This window comes from Dendropsophus ebraccatus, chromosome 9 (genome assembly GCF_027789765.1).
Source record: "Dendropsophus ebraccatus isolate aDenEbr1 chromosome 9, aDenEbr1.pat, whole genome shotgun sequence".
NCBI classification, from domain to species: Eukaryota; Metazoa; Chordata; class Amphibia; order Anura; family Hylidae; genus Dendropsophus; species Dendropsophus ebraccatus.
This window is the reverse complement of record NC_091462.1, coordinates 16,281,666-16,307,724: the sequence shown is the minus strand read 5'-3', so window position 1 is coordinate 16,307,724 and position 26,059 is coordinate 16,281,666. Positions and strand designations below refer to the sequence as shown.

General features: G+C 40.1%; 1 protein-coding gene across 1 annotated transcript in view; it reads left to right on the top strand.

Moving 5' to 3' along the window:
• The window catches only part of LRP1B (LDL receptor related protein 1B), a 631,601-nt gene that overhangs the window by 601,626 nt on the left and 3,916 nt on the right, over positions 1–26,059 (top strand). Inside the window, exons 84-87 of the mRNA XM_069982660.1 lie at positions 5,489–5,593; positions 19,642–19,718; positions 21,010–21,100; positions 21,890–22,034. Coding sequence (XP_069838761.1) covers positions 5,489–5,593; positions 19,642–19,718; positions 21,010–21,100; positions 21,890–22,034 — 418 coding nt within the window. The remainder of the gene's footprint in view (positions 1–5,488; positions 5,594–19,641; positions 19,719–21,009; positions 21,101–21,889; positions 22,035–26,059) is intronic.

Sequence of the window (26,059 nt, the reverse complement as noted above, 5' to 3'; positions counted from 1 at the left end):
TGGTGGTTGAAGAAGTTTGATATGGCTGTATTTATGTTTTCCAGGACTCCGTAGGGCTGCATCCAACTTTTTTGCCACCGGTCAAATCAAATGCCAGCTTCTTATATTCGGACAAACTTGAGTGTGATTAAGGTTCACTGATCTCTAAAGAGGACCTTTACTTTAAAATAAGCTGCATACTGTGCAGTTTCCAAGGCTTATTAGGTGCATTAGCAAACGTGACGCTGCAAATGGGCCATATACATGTACATTGCACAGTCAGTCCCGTCATCTTTTTATATATTGAAATAAATCCAGCCAACAAATTAATTAAACATGTAAATATAAATAACTCCTAAATAGACTGGAAATGAATTCTGACAATCTCGTTTTCCCCTTTGTACTTCTTATTGAGGGACTATTAACGGGGCATCAGTGAAACTGGCAGAATACCATATGATCTCAGTTCCCAGTGTTCCCATATACTTCACAAGTTAGCTTCAGCATTTTTATTCATAAAAATGCAAATAGAAGTACTTAATATTCATAGCTCACGTGAAAGTAATGCATTCCAGATTTGTAATGCACGAAAAAAGGAAATGTGTTAAGCTGATTATATTGTTTGTATGAATATTCATCTGCAACCAAAAAAAAGGCATATTGAGTCTAGGAGTTTATGAAGAGCTTAAAGAACTCCAACTACAATATTTGAGCTTTAACTTCTCCACCTTCCAAGTGGCAGGGTTCCAGCTCTATAGCAGTTCTTGAGGAAACATCTCATTTTTGTGCTGGGATTGTCCTCCGGGATGGTCTACGGAAACCGATTGTATATATTTTATTCTTCAGTAACATGGATAGAGTGACTGTTCTCACACAACAGCAGATGTAACATCAAAGTTATGGACATATGGCCATGCATATTATGATTACATCAAGGTACGAGAATGAAATATGGCACCCATGGTTTTTGTTTACAGTGGATATAGCCTAAGGAAACCATATGATTGCTCACCATAGCAGCAATGTTCTTTCATAGTATTTTCCTCGGATGAGTCTTCGGGCTGCTCAGTGCTGTACCTATGAAATCTGTGGAGGCGTTTATTAGGCCAGGTGCTTCCAAGTACTTTAATTTTTTTTCAATGGGATGGATTATTTATGTTTCAAGTGGAAAATGTTAATGGTTAAAATGGTAGTCCACCTTGGATCTGGCCTTGGAGGACAACTGGTGAAGATAGATGTGATTCCCTTACCTAGAAGGTTGCTACAAATAGTATACACTGTATTTGTCTATGTGAATGCTTCAGTGAGTGTTTGCTCGGACTTTGCAACAGATGCTCTATCAGTCTATAATATCAAAATACATATTTTTTCATCAACTACTGGCGCCCTGATCAGCTTATTTAAGTGCCCACTGGGCTCTGGCAAGCACTATATCCCCATTATTGTTTAGGAAGCACAACTCTGTACACCTTGTACTTCTCTCCGCAAAATTCCATTTCTCTGCAATCCCATGCAATTAATCTAGACTGAGCTACCATACCACACAGCCATCATCAAATGTACATAGTTGAGCCTAGAAAATAGTATAGGGAATGAAGTGATTGTTGGAACACAGTGACTCCTTCCATCAGCCGATAGGACTCCCACTGATATAATATTCATTACCTATAATTTTCAAAAGCTAAATAAACAGTAGATGTGAAATAAAGGAAGTTTGCAATTTGTATTCATTTTTTGTTGTTGTTGTTGTTATCTTGCTGTAAAACAAAGATGAACTTACCAGAAATCCAGGTCCAGTCTCCTGAAGGCAGATTTTTCTGACTTGCGCTGGTTGTAAAAAACAAATAGAGCAAGTACAGAGTGTCGCGGCTCAATCACATGACTGCCTTCTCAGATGGCCTGGGATACACAGGACTTCCTGTTTTCTGACTCAGAAAGTCAGAAAACAGGAAGTGCCGTGTTTTCCAAATGAATGTAAATTGAAAACTTGCTTGATATCACATCTACAGTTGATTTTGATTTTTAAAGTTATAACAGTGACACTTTAAGGATTAAGGCTACCCTTTAAAAGTGGGTCTGTGTGGGGTGTATGAGGAAAGAGATAACAGTAAGTGAGCGTGTACACTACGGAATCCGCACGTATTACCCACGGCGGATTCCGTTGCACATACTTGCACATGCGCAGCGCATCTCCACCCGTGCCATAGACACTATTCTATGCACGGGCAGATTCCGCATTCCGCCGAAAGAATCGACATGCGTACCCGCGTGCGGGTACAAGCGACGGAATCTGTTGCGGGTCATACGGATTCCGTAGTGTGCTAGCACCCTTAGAGAGGTGATGAAAAAAGTTTCTGTATCCACTCCCCATTTAGTCACTAGAGACTGTATACACAGTCATAACATCAAAAGATGGGGGTAGAAGTAACAGGTTGTGGGTGGTAAGAGTGGTGATAACCTCAAGAAAAGTTCCTGTCTCCCATCCTTTCCCCTGGGATCATTGGAGACTATACGGGAGACAAATTAAAGTAGCAGGCTATGATCTCCCTTTCTAATGCCACTTTAACTGTCACCCACTTACACAGACAGAACAAAGGGAAACTTTTCATGCCACCATTTATCCTGCTATCTGTTGAATGCCAATACATATGACACCACTCCAAGCTCTAGCATATTTTATGCCTGCAGAACCTATTGAAGTCGAACGAAATACAGTTAAACAGTGAACCTCATAGCTGTGTGAAAGGAGACAAGGGAATAGGAATAACCAAGCTCCAACCCCTATAAATGTCATTAGTACAGAGTTTAGGGACTTGTTCTAAAAAGCAATGAGATTCTGTTTATATTTTGCCACTAACTTTAACTCTTCTTAAAGTGTTGAAAAACTTTTATCATATATAATTTCTGAATTGAGACTCGGCTATTAACCAGGATTTAAAGCCCAGCACAAGGATAAATAAAGAATCTTTTGCATAAATCAGTTAATGAGATTTCTGATGAATTGCTAATTCTGTATAATTCCTCCATTAGCCAACTAATACGGAGAATACAAAAAGAGAGGGTTGACTATTGCGGAATAATCTGCTGCATGAAAGGGTGCATTGAATTCATTTGAAGTAGAATAATTTGTTTTTTCTCTAAATAGGAATAAATAAATAGATAAAGCCGACTAAAAGGCCATCAAAGTTAGTGAAAATAGGAAATTTGCGCTGTCCATTAAGTTTCCCTTTATGTAGGTTCAATTGACAACTTTCAAATGTCGATACATATTGATTTAAATGACTGTTCTGCTTGTGTTCTGCTCGGAGCCGTACACTGTATTGTTCACTCTCTCTCATTTAGTCTTTTTGTTGCTCATAGAAAGAAGACAGTAGTTTAAATGAATATTTCCTAGTGTGCAAAGAATCAGACTTCATAAAGATGTGTCCGTCCTTACCTTTCCATTTGTTAAGTAAAAAGTGTTGTACAGTTGCCTAATTTTGTTATATTTTTCTGGTGGTGTTACAAAACGATGACATTATCCGGTCATCTGCTTGTACTAAAGTATTTATTGCAGCAGGAAGTGCCTCAGCTCAGTCGGTGAATGGCTAAGTAGGCAGTCACTGCACAGTCCATCCAGGAAGGCAGTAGCAATATGAGCAAACCAGTGAATGACATCACATGGGAACTTGGGAACTTGGGAACTTGGGACCCCCCCCCCCCCATATCGCTTACATTAAAATAATTAAAAAAAAAAGTTAGGTGCCCAGATAACCCCTCTAATGATCCCAATTTCTCATTTAATCTTCCCAAGGACATGCTATCAGGAGGCTTCATTTACATAACAGTCCGGCTGTGTCAGTACAGTAGCAAAAAGGTTTACACAGTTTCGAAGATATCAACATCATCATTCATGATGAATCCGGGAGCTTTGTTTTCTTTTTACATTAACAGACCGGCGCTAGCACAGGGATGTCGGTGACTTGGTCCTTTTTTTGAACCACCAGCTTCATTTACTATAATGGAGCCGGATCACAGAGGGGAAGGGGTTTTGTCACACTGGGGGCTGGTGGGCCTGCCTCGAGTTCTCTGTGGCGCGCCACTGGCATCCCTGCACCAGTGCCAGTCTGTTAATGTAAAACAAAAAAAAAGTACCTGCTGGTACATCCGCTTCAAATCTTCGTACTATGGTACTGACACAGCATGACTTATGTAAATGAATGATGATGCCAGAAACTCCAAAGTCTGTTCCTTAGCACATTGTCTGTAATTATGGACGTGCACATAACGTTTAAATCCCCCCTTAGATGGGCAGAGCAGGTCCTGATAACGAGCATAAATCTCATTTAACACCACTTGTTTAATGAGCCTTTTGGCTTTATTCATACATCGCAGTTTATTTGCAGTACTGCTGCGATACTCATCATATCATTTCAATTAAACAATATCACGACAGTAATGCAATCCAATTGCTATGTGTGGGAACACATACAAGCCTCAATGCTCTTACAGGCCCTTTAATTTCAACGTTGTTAGCCATACATCCTCCATTTATATGGGATGATGTGCAGCAGATAACTATGATCAGCTGACAAACAAGCATTGTCTGTTTGACGGCTGATCACAGGCTCTTTTAGGGTCCAATTACACAGAAAGATTATCTGCCAAAGATTTGGAGCCAAAGCCAGAAACAGACTATAAACAGAGATCAGGTCATATATGAACCCTTACACCGTCCGATTATTGGAAACTAGCAATCTTAAGAATGGTAATTGGCTTGTGTATAGTGATCTATATAAAGTGACCCTGAATATCACTATGGGCTTTAGACCCCAAAACCTCTATGTCCCATTTTTGAGTCTACAGAAAATCTATAAATTAGGATGAGTGCCGTCCGGATTAGTCTGCCAAAATCTTTGCTATTTTTAACTGTTTAAATGTGCAAAATAAAACCTCTTCTTGTTTATTAACATCAGTAAATTTGATAAGGGCTGATGGCGTGATTGACACGGATTCACAGTAATTTGTAACATCTATAATCCCCGGTAAATAGACTGGTGACATTTTTGACATTTTGACAGAAACAACAGCTTTAACTTGGTATGTTTAGGTAGGATGGGAAAGATGAAATCTTCAAATTAATTTTATTTCTTTGGCGTGTTAGCAGTTTGGCTGCTGCATGCATACAAAGCAGAACGGGTCTGTGAGATGCGCCGGTTTGTCTCTGGAGGATCTATGCTAGATATTTGCACGGCATAAGTAAATGTTAGCATTGCCTTGTTTATCTGAACTAACAGTTTGCAAATATAATAGCCTAAGAGGAAAAAAAAAATACGCTTGCTGTCATGCTGTTTAAAAAATTATCGCCCAAGGCTGACCTGTCATAATGATAGTGTTTCCACATCTCGTGGATTTTTTTTTTTCTTACAGGAGTTTAGATTACAAGAATATGCCAAGACGCTCAGATCAGCCTTCCAGAATTAAAGGAATAATCATGTGATTTTTTTCATGTTTTTCTTTTCTTTTACAGCTGCAGTAATGGAAAGATCGCCTCTAGCTGTCAGTTATGTGATGGGTACTGTTATAATGGGGGCACGTGTCGGCTGGACCCAGAGACAAACATGCCTGTCTGTGTGTGAGTATCATTTGTGACAATGCATCTCCTGACAATACGGTGACTGCCAGTGTTCTTAATAAAACAGGGCCACACGATTCAGTCTTCCCCGGCTATGTAACTTGTCACTGAGAACATCGAAAATCATCACTGAGAAATAACCAGACTATGCTGGAAATCTAAGAAAAAAAACACTTTTTAAAATTCCCTATACCAGTCCAAGAGTTGGAAAAAAAAGTAAAAAAATAAAATAAAAAATAAAAACCTGCAAAACATCTATTTAAACATTTAAACCCCCACCGATTTAGCACTAAAGCTCTGGGGGCTCTCAGCCAATCTTTGATATGTTATGCGACATGTGACTGGTGAGTCATGGCATGTGACCACTGTATCCTGTAAATGGTTGCAGAGATTCCATGCTGGTTCGGCATATCATCGAAAAAACTTTGCTAAAAAATTTGTTTGTCGCAAACCTTGGGCATTTTGTTTTGGCCAACGCTGCCAAAATAGCTTATGCATAAGGCTGTGCCCAAATATCTGTCTGTGCTTCCAGAACATTTAAAAATGCTTTGATTCTCTAGTGGGAAGTTTCAAAGATGTGTTCCTAAGTCCCTGATCCTCTGTAAGCAGGAATACCTCCTAACTTCCCCTTTCATATCTGACCATTCTTGACTGATAGTCAAGATGAGCTCCAAATCTGGTAAGGGATGTGGGAAAAGAGGTGCCACATCCCTAAAAAAGGGGTACAGGAATACCTCTCTGAAACTTTTTACTGGGGAATAAAGGAAATGGCACATGGTATCTTTCATATATCAGTGTGCTCTTCCACAACATAGAAAAATGCTTTTATTTTTTGGTGCGCAGTTCCAAAGATGCGTTCCCAAGCTCCTGAAGTGCTAAGGGTTGTAATTAGAGATGAGTGAGCCTCACTTCAAAAACCGAAATTGGTTGAATTTTGAAAAAGTTTGGTGTGTTACAGAACTGAACTGTTTGCAGTTTGTAACAAGTTCCTAAAGATAGCGGCACATTTTAATACACATAGAAAACAAAAAAGAGCCTATGCTTACCTGTCCAAGCTCCCCTGGAGTGTCCCCCGCTAATCGTTGCCACTTCCAGCTCGCGGCTGTCACTCTTGTCTCAATCAGTGGTGGACATCAGAGAAGTGTAGACAGGTAAGTATTAATGGGCAAACGTGCTGAACTGCATTAAAACAGCTAAATGCTTGCAATCGTTTAGCTGTTTTATTGCAGTTTGTTTAAAGCGACTCTGTACCCACAATATGACCCCCCCCCCCCAACCTGCTTGTACCTTCAGATAGCCGCTTTTAATCCAAGATCTGTCCTGGGGTCCGTTCGGCAGGTGATACAGTTATCGTCCTAAAAACAACTTTTAATCCTACAGCGCTGTTTCTAACAACCGGGGCTTACATTTGTATATGCATTAGGCTGGCACCACCTCTCCTTCCCTCCTCCCCGCCCTCCTCATTATTAGGAATGATCCAGGAACATTTACTGCTGTTTGAGCTTTGCACAGGTGTCTTAACGATCCAGCCCATGTTCATTATGCACAGGGAAGGGGAATAGGAAGCAATCTGCCTGGAGCATTCCTAATGATGAGGAGGGTGGGGAGGAAGGACGGAGAGGTGGTGCCAGCCTAATGCAAATACTAATGTAAGCCCTGGCCGTTAGACACAGCACTGCAGGATTAAAACTCGTTTTTAAAACAATAACTGCATCACCTGCCGAACGGACCCCAGGACAGATCCTGGATTAAAAACAGCTATCCGAAGGTACAAGTGGTTTGAGGGGTCAGATTGTGGGTACAGAGTCGCTTTAAGATTTGATTGAGACTAAGCCAAATTTTTCTTTAAAGTTCAGCAAACCTGCCAAACTTTTAAAAGTTCACTTATCTCTAGCTAAAATGCCTCCAGGACCCCCCCCCCCCTTCCCCACCACCGTCCTCCCTCAACCACCTTCATCCATCTTCATCCATTTCTCTTTTTCGGCTTTAGCTTCTAGCTGTGAATCAAGAAGGGATTGGGCTAGTCGTGGAAGTGACGAGGTTTTACAGCACTTACCACTTCAGGAGATAGGGTGGGCTCATACTGAGGAATTCTCGCAGATAAACTCCGCTAAATTCCGTCGGCTGTCCGCACGCATGGCTGTGCGCCTTTCCGCCGCTCCATAGACACCATTCTATGGGCCGAGTTTATCTGCGAGAATTCCGTAGTGTGAACGCACCCATTGGGAGTGCTTTTTTTTAAAGCACTTTGCAGGAAAATAAAAGCTTTTTTATGCTATGGAAACACATATAGATATATCAAAGTTTCAGTGTGTCTGCTTGCCTTAGTAGCAATCTAATAGTGCAAGCAGTTTGGAATGTGATTTTAAGCTGACAGATTCCCTTTAAGGGCGCGTTCAGACTACAGAATCCACGTGGAGAACATCCCGCAGATTCCGCTACTCGCCCCTGCACGCTTCCGCTTGACATGACATGTCAGTTCTTTCGTTGGATAGCAGAATCTGATGGAGCATAGAATGGAGTCTGTGGGACATGCAGCGAGTCAAGCAGAAACGCGAAGGGGCGAGCGGGATGTTATCCACATGGATTCCGTAGTGTGAACACGCCCTAACACCTAAGCACAGGTAATTAACAAGGGTAAAGGCGTTCATAACTAGTGATGAGCGAACATGTTTGTAAATGTTCGTATGTTTGTACGAACATGACGCTTATTGTTTGCGTTTGCCAATCACAAACAATTTGTTAGATGATCGGAATGGTTATAACGATCATTTTCGAGCATATTCCTATTTGCAAACGTACGCCACTGCATAATTTATGCTTTGCGTTGATAATATGTACGCATGTGTGTAACTCTAGACCAAAACATACGCAATCTGTACGCAAATGTGTACCTAAAATGGGTGCAACTAAATTATTGCATTACTAACGCTTTGCACCTGATAATCTGTATGCATGTGCGTAGACTGAAATGTAGGATACTACTGTATATTCGTTATTTGTTCGTGAATGTTCGGTGAACACGAACAGTTCTCGATCATTTTTATTTTTACGTTCACGTTTGGTATCCGAACCGAACATTGGGATGTTCGCTCATCACTATTCATAACAATTCCTGCTTGTTAGAAAGGTCCCTTGTGGTGTTTAGCGGCCTTGAGGAAACTGTCCTGTCCGACTTCTCCGCTCAACACTAGTCCCTTGTCAATAATTGACTAATTAGTGACCATTGTATAAAGACCTTAGCTATTTCTGGATTTGACCTGTCTCAGTGGTACAAGTCCCATTTTGTATAAATTCCCCAGTATACTGGTAGACCTCAGTGTTATCTAAAATACTCTACAGCAATAGCTTAGATTTAGTACATCGGTTAATCAAGATATGCTCATAATTACAAAAATATTTATGGATTTTAAACAGTAGTATAAAACGCCCAGGAAAATACGTTCTGTTTCACGTTTCCCATTTACATTTTTCATCAAGATCAGAAGTAAGAAATTGAATCCAGTAAGTGTTATTTTAAGGAGCGTTAAAGTTCACCTTTGAAAAAGGATGAAAAAAGTAAGGTCAGAAGGTTAATTGCCTTTTTCCCATTTAGTCTCCTTCCCAAGCAAGGCTAGCAAGGTGAAAGAATGTTAACTACGTTACATCTATACTTATCCCATTAAATGTATCACTATCGACCAACAACCTCTCACTCATTGCTGTCAGAAGAGGAGCGGAGGGGAAAAAAAAGTTATACATTAAAAAAAAAAAGTCTAAACAAAAGATGGAGCAAAGACATTTGAAAGGTGTTGAGTAAATTTATGACTGTTGGCAGCTGATATTCAATCTTTCTATTGTTTTTCCACTTATTCTTTCAGACTTTTGTGAAATGTGACCTAGAATATAGACACGGAGGAGGCAATGATAGTGTAACTCCTACCGATGCAGTACGAGAATAACTGCTTATTACGTGAAAAGAATGACAAACAATGTCACAATATCTGTTGTTTATCCATTAATGTTCAAGTTTATTAACTTAGTGGCAAAATTATTTTATTTCCAAATTTCTCTTGAAATAAGTGCATCGACTATTCCATTGAAGGCAACCACTTTTTGGCTTTAGCATGAAAATACATCCACATGGATGTAACAATCAATTCCCTAGGAACAATTGACATTGACATTATATTAGTTTTGTCCATATATTAAAAAACAAAAAAAACTTTTATGCATCTTTATTATTTAGCTGTTCTGTTTGTTTTTTCAATAAAATAAGTTACCAAAGATGTATTATAAAATTATCCAGAACACAATGTGGAACTTAGACATACATGGTTTTAAAAGTGGACACTTACTCTAAGGCTATGTTTACACACTGTCTATTTTTGACCGTTTGATGGCAGTCTTTTAGGATTTGAGGCCAAATAACATATGCTATTTTATAATGGCAGCCTCGTTGTATAAATAGCGGCTGTTATTTGGCTTCAAAAAGATGGCCATCCTAAAAGACATCTGTCAAACAGCCAAAAATAGACATAGTGTGTGTGAATGTAGCCTAAACATGCATTAGCTTTTATCTCATCAAAGTGAGCCATTGCCAGACCCATTGGGTTGAAATTTTACATGCCTGATCCTTCCACTGACATTATCTGTCAAGGGAAAATCAGGAAGACTGATACACATAAGACATTTAGCTGTTGCAATGGAAATCAGCTGGTTTAGAACACTTTTTGTTAATATGTTTGTGGGTATTCCTATGTAATCAGGTGCCCCCCCCCCCCATCTGCAGAATAGGGGAGTGGTGGGAGGATCTGACTGCCGGGACTCCACTGATCCCGAGAAGGGTGAAACATTTGCCTTAAAATACTTGGAGTGCACCGTGCTAGCACATCTTGGTCTCTATTTAGTCTTCATGGTGGTGCCGAACATTTACGGACACTGAACTCTAAAATTTTTGGTGGCCCCATTGATGAGGAATGAAGAGGTGGTCACACACGCAATCTGCTCTTTTTATTCTGGGGATAATTTTGCCTTCATTCTCAGTATTAGTGGTGGACAATGCATTCGGACCTCTATTGATCGGTTTATTATCCCCCATTCCGTGGATAGGCAATACTTTTCTGAGATGGAAATTTTAGTCCATATATTGTCAATTGTCACGTATATTAGAGGGAGGAAAAAAAATCATACAACTTAGATACAGTAGTTCCTAGTGAATTGGTTGAGTCCAAAAAATGGTGGCCTTTATGATGCACTCATTGTGGATATTATAGCAAAATGTGCATTGACTGTTTGGGGAGTCAAAAGCTACAGTATTCTAGAAGAGTTTAGATCCCAACTTTGTGATGTTCCATCCATTGTCAATGAGATACATTAGATCGCTGGAAAGACTGGCAGACTATTCACTAGAGTTGTGTCTTACTAAAATTCTACAGATGCTCTATGGGGTTTAAAAGTCAGCGCTGTGACCAGAAAATGAACCCTTGTGATTACTACTGTCAGAATGAGGGAATTTGCACTTTAACAGCGTTTAATGAACCGAAATGCAAGTAGGTTTAACCTTCCACTTAACGCTGTTCTTTGTTTTGACACCGTTTCTTTTTGTTCATCATTTGGAACTTCTTTTAAATCATAAAAAGTAACCTGACATGTCTTACATTTTTATTTCTACATTAGGACAACTTGCGCAATGTTCTGTGCATTTTGTTAAATAAAAAAAAAAAAGTTTTGGATTTTTTTTTTCTATTTTATGTGTGTAAACTCAAGTTCATTTGTGATACTACACATAATGTCATATTATGCTGTAAAGTCCAAAACCTACTGTAGAAATGGGTTAAAGGGCAGTTCCAGTCACAACTGACATTAATGCTAATAGTAGGGTATATTAGAATACATTGAAAGTATTGTTTTTTTTCAAATATTATTTCAATCTAAAGAGTACCCAGTCATATGGAAAAAGGACAACCATACTGTCCTTTCTGGCCTATAACCACCTTATGCTGTAAAAAAAAGTTGGGAAATGGGCAGATAGATTTTGGCAGGGACAGCTGGCTATCTATGGCAGCTTCCAGACACCCAACATTTGGGCATGTTAAATTCCAGTTCCCCATACTTTTGCTTTTTTTTTCTTCACAAAAGTGTCTGGAAGGGAAATCCTCCCCTCTTCCAGTGTTAAAAAAAAAAAAAATAACCAAGTCAATTATGCGTGAAGATAAGAGACAGTTCACACACCGTCAAAATGGCGACTGCTTTTATTGGATGAACATCATTTAACAGCAAATAATGGCAGTTATTTTATAACCATAGGCATAGTTATATGAATGACAGCCATTGGTATAAAATATCAGCCGCTATTTGCCATTCAATGATGGCTGTGAAATAAAAATGTCCGCCTTTTTGATGGTGTGTGAAAACAGCCTTAAATAAATTGTCCTACTATTACAAGTTTTCCCCCATCAGCAGGATAACTTCCTGGCATCATAAATTGGCATCAATATCTACATCTGACTGGAATTGCTCTGATATAACCAAGCTGAGTGAACAGGGTAAATATTGCAGAATGAGCCATGAAGTCAACTGCATAACTGCATCATATTTACTCTGTCTTTATGTGTGTATGGGGAATGTTTTCAAAAGTATCAGGAATCGAGTTTAAAAAGATTCATCTTCCTTCAAGACTTCAGCCCAATCCATTGTTAAAACCATTCATTATATGAAGTTTGGCCTGATCATTTTTTTTTAAAGCCCTGATATTTTTGATTAAAAATGTAATTATTTTTACATAATCGACCACTTTTGAAAACATCCTCACCTCTAATGGTCAAAATTTCATATATATTTCATATTCATTTGCTTAGTAGTGATCCCCAACCAGTGGCCCTTGGAACACTTTCTTTTTACCAACAAGTTGCAGACAAGCTCTTTCATCCTCAGTCTCCTTAGTTACCTATTTTCAAAATTTTTTGCCCGAGAAGTAGAGATGAGCACAACTGGAGCATGCTCAAATCTGATCGTTCGGCATTTGAATACCGATGGATGAAGATGTTGGATGCAGCCCTAGGGAATCCGGGAAAACATTGATACAGCCTACGATCTATTGCTGTATCCATGTTTTCCTGGACTTCCTAGGTCTGCATCCAACATCTTCATCCATCGGTATTCAAATGCTGAACTATCTGACTTGAGCATCTTCCAGTTGTGCTCATCTTTACCCCCAGTCCCATTTTTTCTCTCTGATTTATTCTGAATCCAACAGAAAATATTCTTAGTATCTTCCATTAGATTATTACTGAAATATACTCCCTTCTGTCATATGGAAGCTCTGTAGCTCATAGACCAATAGTGAGGAGCCATACAGAAGAAGTGAGGAGCCATGTGTGCCGCATGTGCATGAGGCAGCTAATTCACAGCTCTAGCCTTGTATCTAAAAAGGGGAATTGTCTTCACCCTCTCAATACCCCGGGCACATGCCTACCAGTTCCATTCTTCAAACTACATCCCAAGCATATGAGAAAACACCTATTTTTGTCCAATCATTAATTTAGAGTAAATATTAAAATCCAAATAAAGTGAAGCTTGAGATCAATTATTAATTATCTAGATACATTTATAAAAAAAAAATTCGTAATGTTTTCTATAAAACCTTTTTCTTTTACGACAAAGTATAATATTGCACAAGCCATCACCCTTGTACTGAACATACCGAACAGTAACTTGCATCCCATGATTAGTTTTGTATGTGTTCCCTGATTGCCGATCATTTGTTCAAATGATGAATAAGACTTTGTATTCAAGGGTCAAGACCCGTAAAAAGTAAAGAAAGCAATCAGGAATCCAACTAGCAATCTGCAATGAAATGAAAGTCTAAGGAATGATGGCGTTTACACCTAAAGCAATCCATTACTTTGGACAGTTTGCTAACTGTGTGGTTCTGGTTCGCTGACTGTGTGTTTGCACCATAATTGTATGGCACATTCTACAATAAACGTTCCATACAACAAATTCATTCTGGTGTTCACAAGGATCATATAAGTTGACAAAGCCTTAAGTGTTGAGCAAACTTGCCAACAGTTGGCCTCTTGGACGCCGGAGGCCAAATGGCAAGTGTTCAGGTTCAGACAAAATATTTGGCAAATGCAAACTTTTGGAAAGTGTGCTCAATGCTAAACGCCATTTTTTGAAGGTCCACCCAATGGGGTTTTTCCCTAGTTTTAATTTTTAAATTCAGTTCCCCGCATTGCACCATATTACTTAAATCAGTTAGCTCCAAGAAATGCAAGGGCACGTCAGGTCCTGCCACAAGAGAGATATTCTTTGCAGCTGTTCATTTGGGATTATAGATTAAAAAATCGTTTTTGTCCTTCCCTAAGTCATAGAAGCATTAGGGATCCCTATACCCTAGGCTTTAACCTGCGTCTATCTCCAACCTCTGCATAATGAGCTTTACTCAGGGCTTGTCTGCTACCCAAAGCTCATGCACAGTATCCAGTAGCAGAGCAGCTGCTGTGATATAATAAATCCGTGGTCTCAGATCTGCCACTGACTGTACCAGTGATGGAAGAATGCCAGAAGGAAACTGACTTGTCTCTGGCATTCTTACATGCACGCATACTAAGAAGGAAACATGAGGCTATGGCCTCAATACTTCACCACACCACCTGAATGGGGCTGAGTCCCTTTGACCTCTGTCTTTGTAGCAGCGCAGGTGCCATAAGTAACAGACCTGGATACTATGGCACCAGCTTGAGATCTGGGCAGGGCAGATGAGTCCTAAGAAAAAAAAAACAAAAAAAAAACAATCATACAAGGGGTTAGGCCTAGGTGAAGATTACTGACTGAGGGGCCAGGCTTACCCAAGCCAGAGCAGACCCCAGACCATGCTTCTATGACTATTATTGCTTGAATAAAATTTGACTGGTTTTAGACAATCACAACAATATGTGTGGTTGTGATTGTGTTATGTACAAAAAACCCTGCCCATACCACAAGTCCAGTGACCCCTGACCCCTGAGATGCAGTTTCTATGGGCATACCCCCATAGTTGAGTCAGGGGTTGAAGAAATTACTCGAGACTGATGAGCAAGTTATAGCGTACTAAAGTTATATGTCATAATGAATTAAGATAGGAAAACTTCAAGTAACTGTAGCATTCTGTTGGTAGGGATTGTTGTTTTGCAACATCTGGAAAGACACAGGTTGGGGACCACTGCTCTAGATAATACATTCCTCATCTTACAACCTTCATACTAGTTAAATAAATATGTGATCTTCTCTGCTTGTCAAAATTATTTCATCCTTATTGATAGCTTGATGTTATATCTTCTCCATCAATAAACTTTTTTTGTGCAGTCCTAAGGAAGCCACACTCAGCTGAGAAAATCTTGCCTCTAGGTGCCTTACAACAATACAAGTTTAGAAAATAAGGATTTTTTTTTTTTTAAGGCAATTCAGACAGACATGACAGAAGTTTTGGTCGTGTGGGGTCTGGGTTTTCATAACCCCCCGGGATCATTACAGACAGGAACAGAATTTGTCTGTACACTTAAATCCCTGTTTTTCTGCTACATCAAACTCATTGCAGAACCTGACTCCTGCAAAAAGTTAGGCGATCTGCTACCACCGATCTCTCCTATGGGCCACCCTGATGATCTGAAGATCGTCCGGACAGCCCCTCCTGCAATTCCCTGACGCCCTCTGCTCCTCGCTGTCGGAGTGATGATTGAGGGAGAGGAGCATACTTCTAGCTCGCTTCTAAATATCGGCTCGTGAAATAGGGCCTTAAGTGATCCGAGTCGCAACTACAAGCTACACAATTATTATTTTTTTTTATTTTTTTATTTTTTTTGGGAGGATCACTGCCCCATTACGGATCTATAACAGCAACAGATGTGTGTATGGGGCCATAGAAATGAATGGCTCCTCATTCTGTCTTTATTAGCAGAAAAATACAATGTGTGAAAGGGGCCCGAGTCGGATAAAGCAGCAAACAAGGGAGCGAAACGCACAGCCACATGTTGTTCCTGACTATCTCACAATTGGTGGGTTGTGAACACTAGAGATGAGCAGATTTTTCGGATTTCTGGTTTGTGAGAACCAGAACGATTGGCATTGGCTGTATCCCAGTTTTCCAGGCGTTCCTTAGGAGGTATCTACCCGCTGCACGGAGTGAGCAGACAGCAGGAATCCGACGCCGATCGTTCTGGCTCTCACGAACCAGAAATCTGAAAAGTTCGCTCATCTCTAAAGAACACCCAGACCACATCCAACCAAAAGTTCTTTTAGAATAATTCTGTTTTTCTAGAAATAACAACATTTCAGCTTTTTTGGTTGTGGCAGAACTTTTTGACAAACTGAAAGTCCAAATTCTGATATCTCTATTAAAAAAGCATAAGTAGCAAATTTTAGATGTTAAAGTGTTTGATGATGCTTCTGGCAAGGTGACATGATAAACTTTGTGCAGCATAAAAAAGTTTTTATGCCATGAGGGAAATTAAATCCAAGAAGCCAGCTTAGAATTGTAGATGATTTGAGAAGGATTTTGCAGAGACCTTACTAATCTTTTAGTAATTTAATACTATGTTTTATTATGGCGCTATCCCTGATCACCACGCAGCTGATGCGGGAAGTTCTTATGCCGGAACAAACCTTATTTTATTTACTATGGCTAAAAAAGGAGATCAGCTGGCATAAAATGTGCCCACAGCAAACCGATCTTCTGGCATCAGCTGTGACTGCATGCCGGTCAGGTTATAGTGCCATAAAGAAAGCTATCCTTTAAAATAGATTGAGATATTAAAGGATTTGGTCCTTAAAGAGAGCCTATCAAGTGATCCGGCCTTACAAACTGGTCCTTGGACCTAACAGGTACAGAGACCAGCATTGCACACTTATGTTCACAAACCATCAAAATGATGGACATTTTTAATTGTTGACTGTCATTTAATGGCAAATAATGGCCGTTATTTTATGACAATGTACCAATATAGAGGGCTCTCTAGAAGCAGGTGGTGTGTTACAAACACTGTCAAGACATATGATTTGTGCACCTGTATAAATTGTACGTCAACATTTATTGCTTGAATCTATATATCATATTGATAGTAGGTCATCGCTGTAAAAAACCTAGTAAGGTAAACCTAATAGTAGAAAGCAGTCTATATGCATAGGAAATACATAAAAATCACATATAAATGCCTAACTAGTATAAAGATAAAAATGGATAAAATCTATAAGATAAAATAAAAATTGTGTGTATATGGAGCCTAGTGAGGTTGCCTGCGCCGGGCCCAGCGCAGGCAGCTCACCTAGATGTATTTAGCAGTAGTCCCGAATCAAGAAGTCTGGCATAGGCTCGTATCGCTGGATGGCCGTTGGAATAATTATATTAGTGTCCTAGTGAGACAGCTTACTTTTCAGATCATACACTTTGGGTGAGATAAGGTGCTATAAATGACAAATGGTGGAATGTCCACCTCTCACCCTGCCGGCGGTAGCTCCCACGGTCCAATATAGTATTGTAGCGGCGGTCCAAGTCTCAGTCAGTGCGGCTTCTATGCAATCCGTGCAGTTGAGATCTGATTCAGCACAGTGGGTTGTCTCATGCTGTTTGCAGCATCCACATGCATGTGAGCGCGCGCTCTTGTTAACTGCCGCTTGGTTTGAATGTCCAGGCAGATACGGCTTGAGTTCGGGATATAATCAGTAAATGATAAAAAGGCTCTGTTATCCTTGGTTCTTGTACGCGTTTCAGGAGATCTACTCGCTCCTTTCCTCAGCAGAGAACTTGGATAACTCTGAGTTATCCAAGTTCTCTGCTGAGGAAAGGAGCGAGTAGATCTCCTGAAACGCGTACAAGAACCAAGGATAACAGAGCCTTTTTATCATTTACTGATTATATCCCGAACTCAAGCCGTATCTGCCTGGACATTCAAACCAAGCGGCAGTTAACAAGAGCGCGCGCTCACATGCATGTGGATGCTGCAAACAGCATGAGACAACCCACTGTGCTGAATCAGATCTCAACTGCACGGATTGCATAGAAGCCGCACTGACTGAGACTTGGACCGCCGCTACAATACTATATTGGACCGTGGGAGCTACCGCCGGCAGGGTGAGAGGTGGACATTCCACCATTTGTCATTTATAGCACCTTATCTCACCCAAAGTGTATGATCTGAAAAGTAAGCTGTCTCACTAGGACACTAATATAATTATTCCAACGGCCATCCAGCGATACGAGCCTATGCCAGACTTCTTGATTCGGGACTACTGCTAAATACATCTAGGTGAGCTGCCTGCGCTGGGCCCGGCGCAGGCAACCTCACTAGGCTCCATATACACACAATTTTTATTTTATCTTATAGATTTTATCCATTTTTATCTTTATACTAGTTAGGCATTTATATGTGATTTTTATGTATTTCCTATGCATATAGACTGCTTTCTACTATTAGGTTTACCTTACTAGGTTTTTTACAGCGATGACCTACTATCAATATGATATATAGATTCAAGCAATAAATGTTGACGTACAATTTATACAGGTGCACAAATCATATGTCTTGACAGTGTTTGTAACACACCACCTGCTTCTAGAGAGCCCTCTATATTGGTACATACTCATTTATTCATTTATATCCTGTGAGCGCTGGGAATAGTGGTGCACTCGAAGGGGGTGGACTCCATTCGTAGGGGTTAGGTGTAGCAGACCTTTACTATTTTTTGTTCCATTTTATGACAATGGCTGTTATATGAAATAAAGAAAAAGGACCATTGTTTTGACGGTGTGTGAACGCTCTGACAGAGCAAAGAAAATGATTTTTATTCATCATGGCCATAACTTTTTTTTACAGTCATAGCAAGTGGTTAGAGTCACGATGCCACGCCACCTCCTGCCAGTCAAGATTGATTGACAGCCTGAGTACAGGGGCTCCTGTCTGCACTCAGGCTGCCAGTGACCACTGTTTGGGCGGTAGCATCATGACTAACCGCTCACTATGACTGGAAAATACAGTAACGCCCAGATAGCAGGGTGTTCAAGAGATCAGGGTTGGAATGATATTCTCCTGATGTAAGGGCCAGCTTGTAAAGACCTTAGGACCTGACAGGGTTTCTTTAAGGGGTACACATTTAAAGGGGTTGTAAAGGAACGGAAAAGTGAGACATTGCCCTCTTAACGCAAAAGCTGGGCACAGCCCATAGACATAAGTGGCACTAAGCTTATACAAGTTCTTTAAAGTGTCCCTGTCATTATAACTTTCAAAATCTAAACCAACAGTAGATGGGCTATAAAGCAAGTTTGCAATATACATTTTTTTTTTTAATCATGCTGTAAAACAGAGCTGAACTTACCAGAAATCCAGGTTCAGTCTCCTGAAGGCAGATTTTCTGACTTGTGCTGGTTAAAAAAAGATGACTGAACACAGGAATCCCGGCCAGTAAAGGGAGTCACGGCTTAATGTGTCCATCAGTCACATGACTGCCTTCTCTCTGTGAGCGCTCAGATGGCCTGGGATACACAGGACTTCCTGTTTTCTGTCTATTCCTTGTTTTTTGAGGCAAAAAAAGTCAGAAAACAGGAAGTGCTGTGTTCTCCATGATAACTAAAAAATAAATAATGAATGTATATTGCAAACTTGCTTTATATCATATCTACTGTTGGTTTAGATCTTGAAAGTTATAACGACAGGGACACTTTAAATATAATAATATAATATTTGTGGTGATTCTTCAACATCAATGACTGTCAATGTTGGGGTTACAGTCAATGTATAAAACGGACAGGCAGAACCACAACATATTCCCAGAGAGGCCTGCAATCATATTTCCTTTCCAGCTTACATCAGAAGTGGAAGTGAAAGTTAATGATTGAACATTAATATGATCCGATTCCACATTTTGCAAAAGTTTGAAACAAATTTACTTACACAAAAGCATCTTCTTCCCCCCCCCCCCCCCCCATAAATGTCGGAATTTCAGCTTGTCGAGTTTTTATGATATACTTTTAGCAGGTTAGTTAGCTAACAGCTGGCATTCATTAATTTCACTGTTTAATTGGATCTTTGTAGATGTTCAGCCAACTGGTCAGGAAAGCAATGTGAGAGGCCAGCTCCCAAGAGCAGCAAGTCTGACAATGCCGGTTCAAGTAAGTGTCTCAAATTAGCATCCACCATTACTGCAATGTATTGGGAACTGCTCGGCTAATGTGAACACGTTCCTGACTTATCTGTAATTATTACTGAAAAGTAGCTAAATGTTGTAGAATATTTCTAAGTCTATCATGTGCCCACATTTAGCCTTAATACTTAGAACTCTCTTGGTTCAAGTAAACTGGGCTTAAGCCACTTTAGAACCCTATCTAAAATTGCCCATAAACTTTAGTCAACATTCAACTGAATCTGATGGCAGTTTTGCTATTAGTATGGGGGCTTCCTGACTTCCCTAGACAAGCCTCCACCACAGCTGTCTGGCCACAGCCTACCCTTCCTTTCCCCATCAACAACACATGAACATTCAGTCATGCTGTACATTCATGGGTGTTGGGAGGTCAGGAGAGATATAGCTGTTGGTCAAACAAACACTGAGGGTATGTTCACACTAAGGAATAGGCAAGGAATTGAAATTGAAATTCACCGTCTGTCCTAAGAATGAACCTGTTAGTTCTTTGGATGGACAGCAGAATCCACCCGACCATAGAATAGAGTCTATTGCACGGGCGGAAATGCGCGCAGCCGCAAGCAGGATGAACAGCGAAATCCGTGGTGGGTGATCCGCCTAGATTCCTCAGTGTGAACATACTCTTTGAGCGGAAAGCGGCTCTGCGGCAGAAAATCCTGCTAGGAAATTCTGCAGTGTGAACAACAGAGTGGAAATTCCATTGAACAGAACTGGACATTGCTCTGTTCACAATTTACGGGAGGAATTCCAAGTGGAAATTAGGAGTGGATTCCTATTGAATTCCTTGTTTATTCCTTACCTATTCCTCAGTGTAAACACACCCTGAGGCCACATTACAACCATCTGAAATTGTCCCCATTAAGCCATGACATACAGCTAGGATGTTCCATAATGTTATGATCTCATGGATCCCCACAAATCAAGAGATCCAGAGTCCAGTACAAACTCTGTGAAGAAATATAGGAATAGGGCAGGGATGCAGTGCCTACACATTGCTTTGATAGGAGCGGGGATTTACAGGTTAAAATGTTGTTACCTGTTTCTGGCAATATCCTGTCACCTGCTTAGCTGGGAAAAGACCTTTAATTATGTTATATATTGTACAATATGAAAAACTAAAAAGTGATCTATTTTTTAAGCACTGTAAAACTTGATTGTAACGTTTGAGAACGGAAAAGAACGGTATGTTCTTGTACAGTATTCTGACAAGTCTCTGTGAATAACCATTTGCTAATGTTACATTTTATTTTCCGTCACAGGAAGTATTGCGATCATTGTGCCTCTTGTTCTACTGGTGACTCTAATAACAACTTTAGTTATCGGGCTTATACTTTGTAAAAGAAGAAGGAGGTAAGTTATTCTATTTTTTTAGGAGCCGCTAAATTACAACGTGACGTATACACCAAAATTTAGTCAAAGTTTTAATGAGTTATATATAGTTGTGTTGTTTCCCTATTGGAGCATTTTAATTATACTGTTCTAGTTTTTTTTTTTTTTTTTGTGCGAAATTATTTGTCAGCACCTTCTCAAATGTTTACAGTTCCACTGTTTTTACATCTTTAGTGCATATTTTTGGAACTAGTTTCATACAATCACTCTTTTTTTAATATAAGATGGAAAAATCAGCTACACATTAATCGTTAATGTGCTTAAAGGGGAACTATCAGCAGGTTAGATAATTCTAACCTGCTGATAGCCCCCTATTGCGCACAGGGTGTTGAGCAGGAAGGTATGTCTTTAACATTCCTCCTAAGCGCAGTTCCCATGCTGTTAGCTGTGTAATCCTGGAGGACATCTAGGAGTACTGCCCCGTCTGCTCCTTCTAATGATAATCAATGGGGTGGGCTTGCCAGCTGCTGCTCGGGGATGGGGCAGTGCTCCTAACGCTGCTCCGGACCGAAAAATTACATGGCTAACAGCATGAAAACTGCGCCGAGGAGGAAGGTAAAAGACATATCTTCCTCCTCAGCATCCCAAGCATAGTAGGGGGTTACCAGCAGATAAGATATCAGTCATCTAACCTTCTGATAGTCCCCTTCTAGATGTATTTATTTATATTTTATCCATTTATTATTAATTTATGAATTAATAAATATTTATTTATTTATTTATATAAAAAAAAAAACAATATATGTATAGGGCAAAAACAATCAGAAGACAGCCAATAATCAATGGAGGAATGAATGTTGAAATCGGAAATCCATCTTATAACATGTATGAGGTGGACCATGACCACAATGATGGAACACTTTTAGACCCCAATTTCATCATAGAACTAGACAAGGTACAGTAACCTTTTATTGACTAAGCCTACTTTTGTATGCATGGTGTTTTAACCCTTAGGCGACCCTGGACGTACCCGTACGTCCAGGGCCGCCTCCCTGCGTTCAGAGCGGGGCCGCGGGGCTGGCGCGCTCTGAACCGCCGCGATCCCGTGTGCCGCATGTAGCCCGGGATAGCTATTAGCGGGCACGGTGTGATCGCCGTGCCCGCTAATCAGGTAATCGGAGGCAGCTGTCAAAGATGACAGCTACCTCCGATTACCGGCTGCAGATGATCTGTGGTGGTATAGTGGGGAGATCGCTCCTCCGGGACGTTGTCCCTGAGGAGTGATCTCTGTACCTGCTGCCAGCCGGGAACCGCTCCAAGATGGTGCCGTCCCCGACTCGGCACTCGTTTGTTTTCGGCTGCATCAGCCGAAAGCAAACGAGTGCCGATCTCATTGATTTTTGCTGTATAACTATACAGCAAAGATCTCAATGAGAGATCTGAGTGCATATACTAGAATTCCCCCAGGGGGGCTTCTAGTATATGTGTAAAAGTAAAAATAAAAGTGATATTATAAGTAAAAAGCCCCCTCCCCTAATAAAAGTCAGAATCACCCCCCTTTTCCCATGTTCTAAATAAAAATAAACAAATAAATAAATAAACATGTTTGCTATTGCCGCGTCCGTAATCGCCCAAACTATTAATCACATTACTGATCTCGCACGGTAAACGGTAAAAAGTGCAAAATTGCGCATTTTTTGTTTCATCAAATCCAGAAAATTTTTAATAAAAAGCGATCAAAAAGTCGCATATGTGCAATCAAGGTACCGATAAAAAGATAAACATCATAGCGCAAAAAATGACACCTGACACAGCCCCATAGACCAAAAGATAAAAGCGCTATAAGCCTGGGAATGGAGCGATTTGAAGTGACATATATTTGTTAACAATGGTTTGAATTTTTTACAGGCCATCAGATAAAAGAAAAGTGATACATGTTACATATCGTTTTAATCGTAACGACTTGAGGAACCTGCATAACAAGTCAGTTTTACTCCAGGGCGAACGGCGTAAAAACACAAACCCCCCAAATAAAAGAAATGCGTTTTGTTTTTTTTCAATTTCACCACACTTTGAATTTTTTTTCTGGTTTCGCAGTGTACTTTATGAAAAAATTCAGCCTGTCATTGCAAAGTACAATTAGTGGCGCAAAACATAAGGGCTCATGTGGGTTTCTAGGTGAAAAAATGCAAGTGCTATGGCCTTTTAAACACAAGGAGGAAAAAACGAAAATGCAAAAATTGAAATTGGCCGGGTCCTCTAAGGGTTAAAAGGGGTTGATCATGAAGTAAATGTAGAAGAGTGACTTGTATTCCCAATTGGAGTAATTTCCATATCATACCCTGATTCACCATGTTGTCCTTGGATACTATAACAAAATCATCTTTTTATTGCCCATGGCCAGCCTCCTCCTTTCAAGAAAGCTGCACAGTTGCCAAAGAATCTCTTCTTGGTGAGAACTGGTTATAGTGACTATCACCAGTGAAGACAAGAAGAGACTCTACTGCATGTGTGTGGCATTCCTTCCTGGCAGTAGCGGGGCAAGAGTCAGTGTGTGTTCATGAAAGGAGGAGGCTAGCCGCCAATACATTCTATAGACAATATGATGCCATGTGCCATCCTCGAGAGATGATTGTTATAGTGTACAAGGGCAGCCCAGCGGTTTAGACTTATGATATGGAAATTACTCCGATACTGCACACATTATAATGACATTGACATTTGACTAAAACTTACTTTACATTCACTTTCCACTTGTATTTATTTTGTGGACAAACCCCTTAAGCCCTTAGAGGACCGGGACAATTTCAAATTTTGCGTTTTCGTTTTTCCCTCCTTGTGCTTGAAAGGCCATAGCACTTGCATTTTTTCGCCTAGAAACCCACATGAGCCCTTATTTTTGGCGCTACTAATTGTACTTTGCAATGACAGGCTGAATTTTTTCATAAAGTACACTGCGAAAACAGAAAAAAATTCAAAGTGTGGTGAAATTGGGAAAAAAAACCAACGCATTTATTTTTTTTATTTTTTTTAGTTTTTACGCCGTTTGCCCTGGGGTAAAAATGACTTCTTATATATGTTCCTCAAGTCGTTACGATTACAACAATATGTAACATGTACGGTGATAAGGATTCGCTGCACCTCACTGATGTATATGGAGAACTATGTAACATGTATAACTTTCATTGTATCTGATGGCCTGTAAAAAATTTAAACCATTGTTAACAAATATATGTTCCTTAAAATCGCTCCATTCCCAGGCTTATAGCGCTTTTATTCTTTGGTTTATGAGGCTGTGTGAGGTGTCATTTTTTGCGCCATGATGTGTTCTTTCAGTACCTTGATTGCGCATATGCGACTTTTTGATCGCTTTTTATTAAAATTTTTCTGGATTTGATGCGACCAAAAATGCGCAATTTTGCACTTTGGGATTTATTTGTGCTTACCCCATTTACCGTGCGAGATCAGGAATGTGATTAATAGTTTGGGCGATTACGCACACAGCGATAGCAAACATGTTTATTTATTTATTTATAACATGGGAAAAGGGGGGTGATTCAGTCTTTTATTAGGCGAGAAGGCTTTTTATTAAAAACAACACTTTTATTTTTACTTTTACACTTATACTAGAAGCCCCCCCTGGGGGACTTCTAGTATAAGCACTCTGATCTCTCATACAGATCTATGCTGCATAGATATGGAGCATAGATCGATGAGATAGGCACATCGATTGCTTCCGGCTGCTGCAGCCGGAAGCAATCGAGTGCCGAGCTGGGATCAGCCCCATTACGGCGCTAACCCCGGGGATCATTCCTCTGGGTACGGGTATGCCTAAGGGTTAAACACCATTTGTAAATGACTTTTACACAATACGTGAGCTCTTTAGAAAACAATTGCATTAAACTTTCAGTTTGTTTTTCCCCCTGATTTATTGGAGGCTTGGAATAACAGAGAAAAGTATAACCTTTCCAGTTATTTGTTTGCATTAACCTTCACATTGGTGGAGCCTATTGACTTTAGTCTTTGGGGCAGATTTATCAAACATGGTGTAAAGTGAAACTGGCCCAGTTGCCCCTAGCAACCAATCAGATTCCACCTTTCATTTTTCAAAGTGTCTGTGAGGAATGAAAGGTGGAATCTGATTGGTTGCTAGGGGCAACTGAGCCAGTTTCACTTTACACCATGTTTGATAAATCTCCCGCATTGGTTTCATTCTATTTGCTCTGTGTAAAGCTGGAAAAGAAAATATTTAAGATTTGACCCAAGAGTAATTTTTAATTTTTTTGCCAAATTTAAAAACCTTAATTTTTGTCCAGTTCGTTTTGAACAATAGACCGCAGGAATGGGCTAATGGAGACGATAACAAAGCAACACAAAGGATAACACATGGTGCTGTACAATAATTTAACAATTTAAAATCAAGCTTCTGAACCTAAACACCTCAGCATAGCTGGTGGGATGTATTAAAAGCTCAATAGATCAGGTTGGAAAATACATTAAGGGTATGTTCACACTGAGTAAAAGCAGCGGAATTCCGTGGTGGAGCCGAGACCTTGGAATCCTGCCTGCCTCAATATGTCAATGGGATGCCGTGCACGCCTCCGTTCTTCGCGGCTCTCTCCTCCAAGAATTGACATGCCAGTTCTTTGAGCGGAGAGGCACGGAGAGCGTAAGCACGTGAGGCATCCCATTGAAACAGATCACAGGCAGGATTCCAAGCAGAGTCTATGGGCCTGTTTTCTGCAGTGTGAACGGGCCCGAACAACAGTAATTTAACACTTAACAAATGTGGGCTAACATTTTAAAGTTAATCTACATATTTAATGATTAGAAACCTAAAAAAAATTTTTTAGAGGCATTAATGAAAACTTTTGGCACCCCTCGTCTTTGCTTACTTTAAAAAAAAAGGGGGGGGGGATTCATCAAACTGGTGTAAAGTAGAATTGTCTTAGTTGCCCCTAGCAACCAGATTCCACTTTC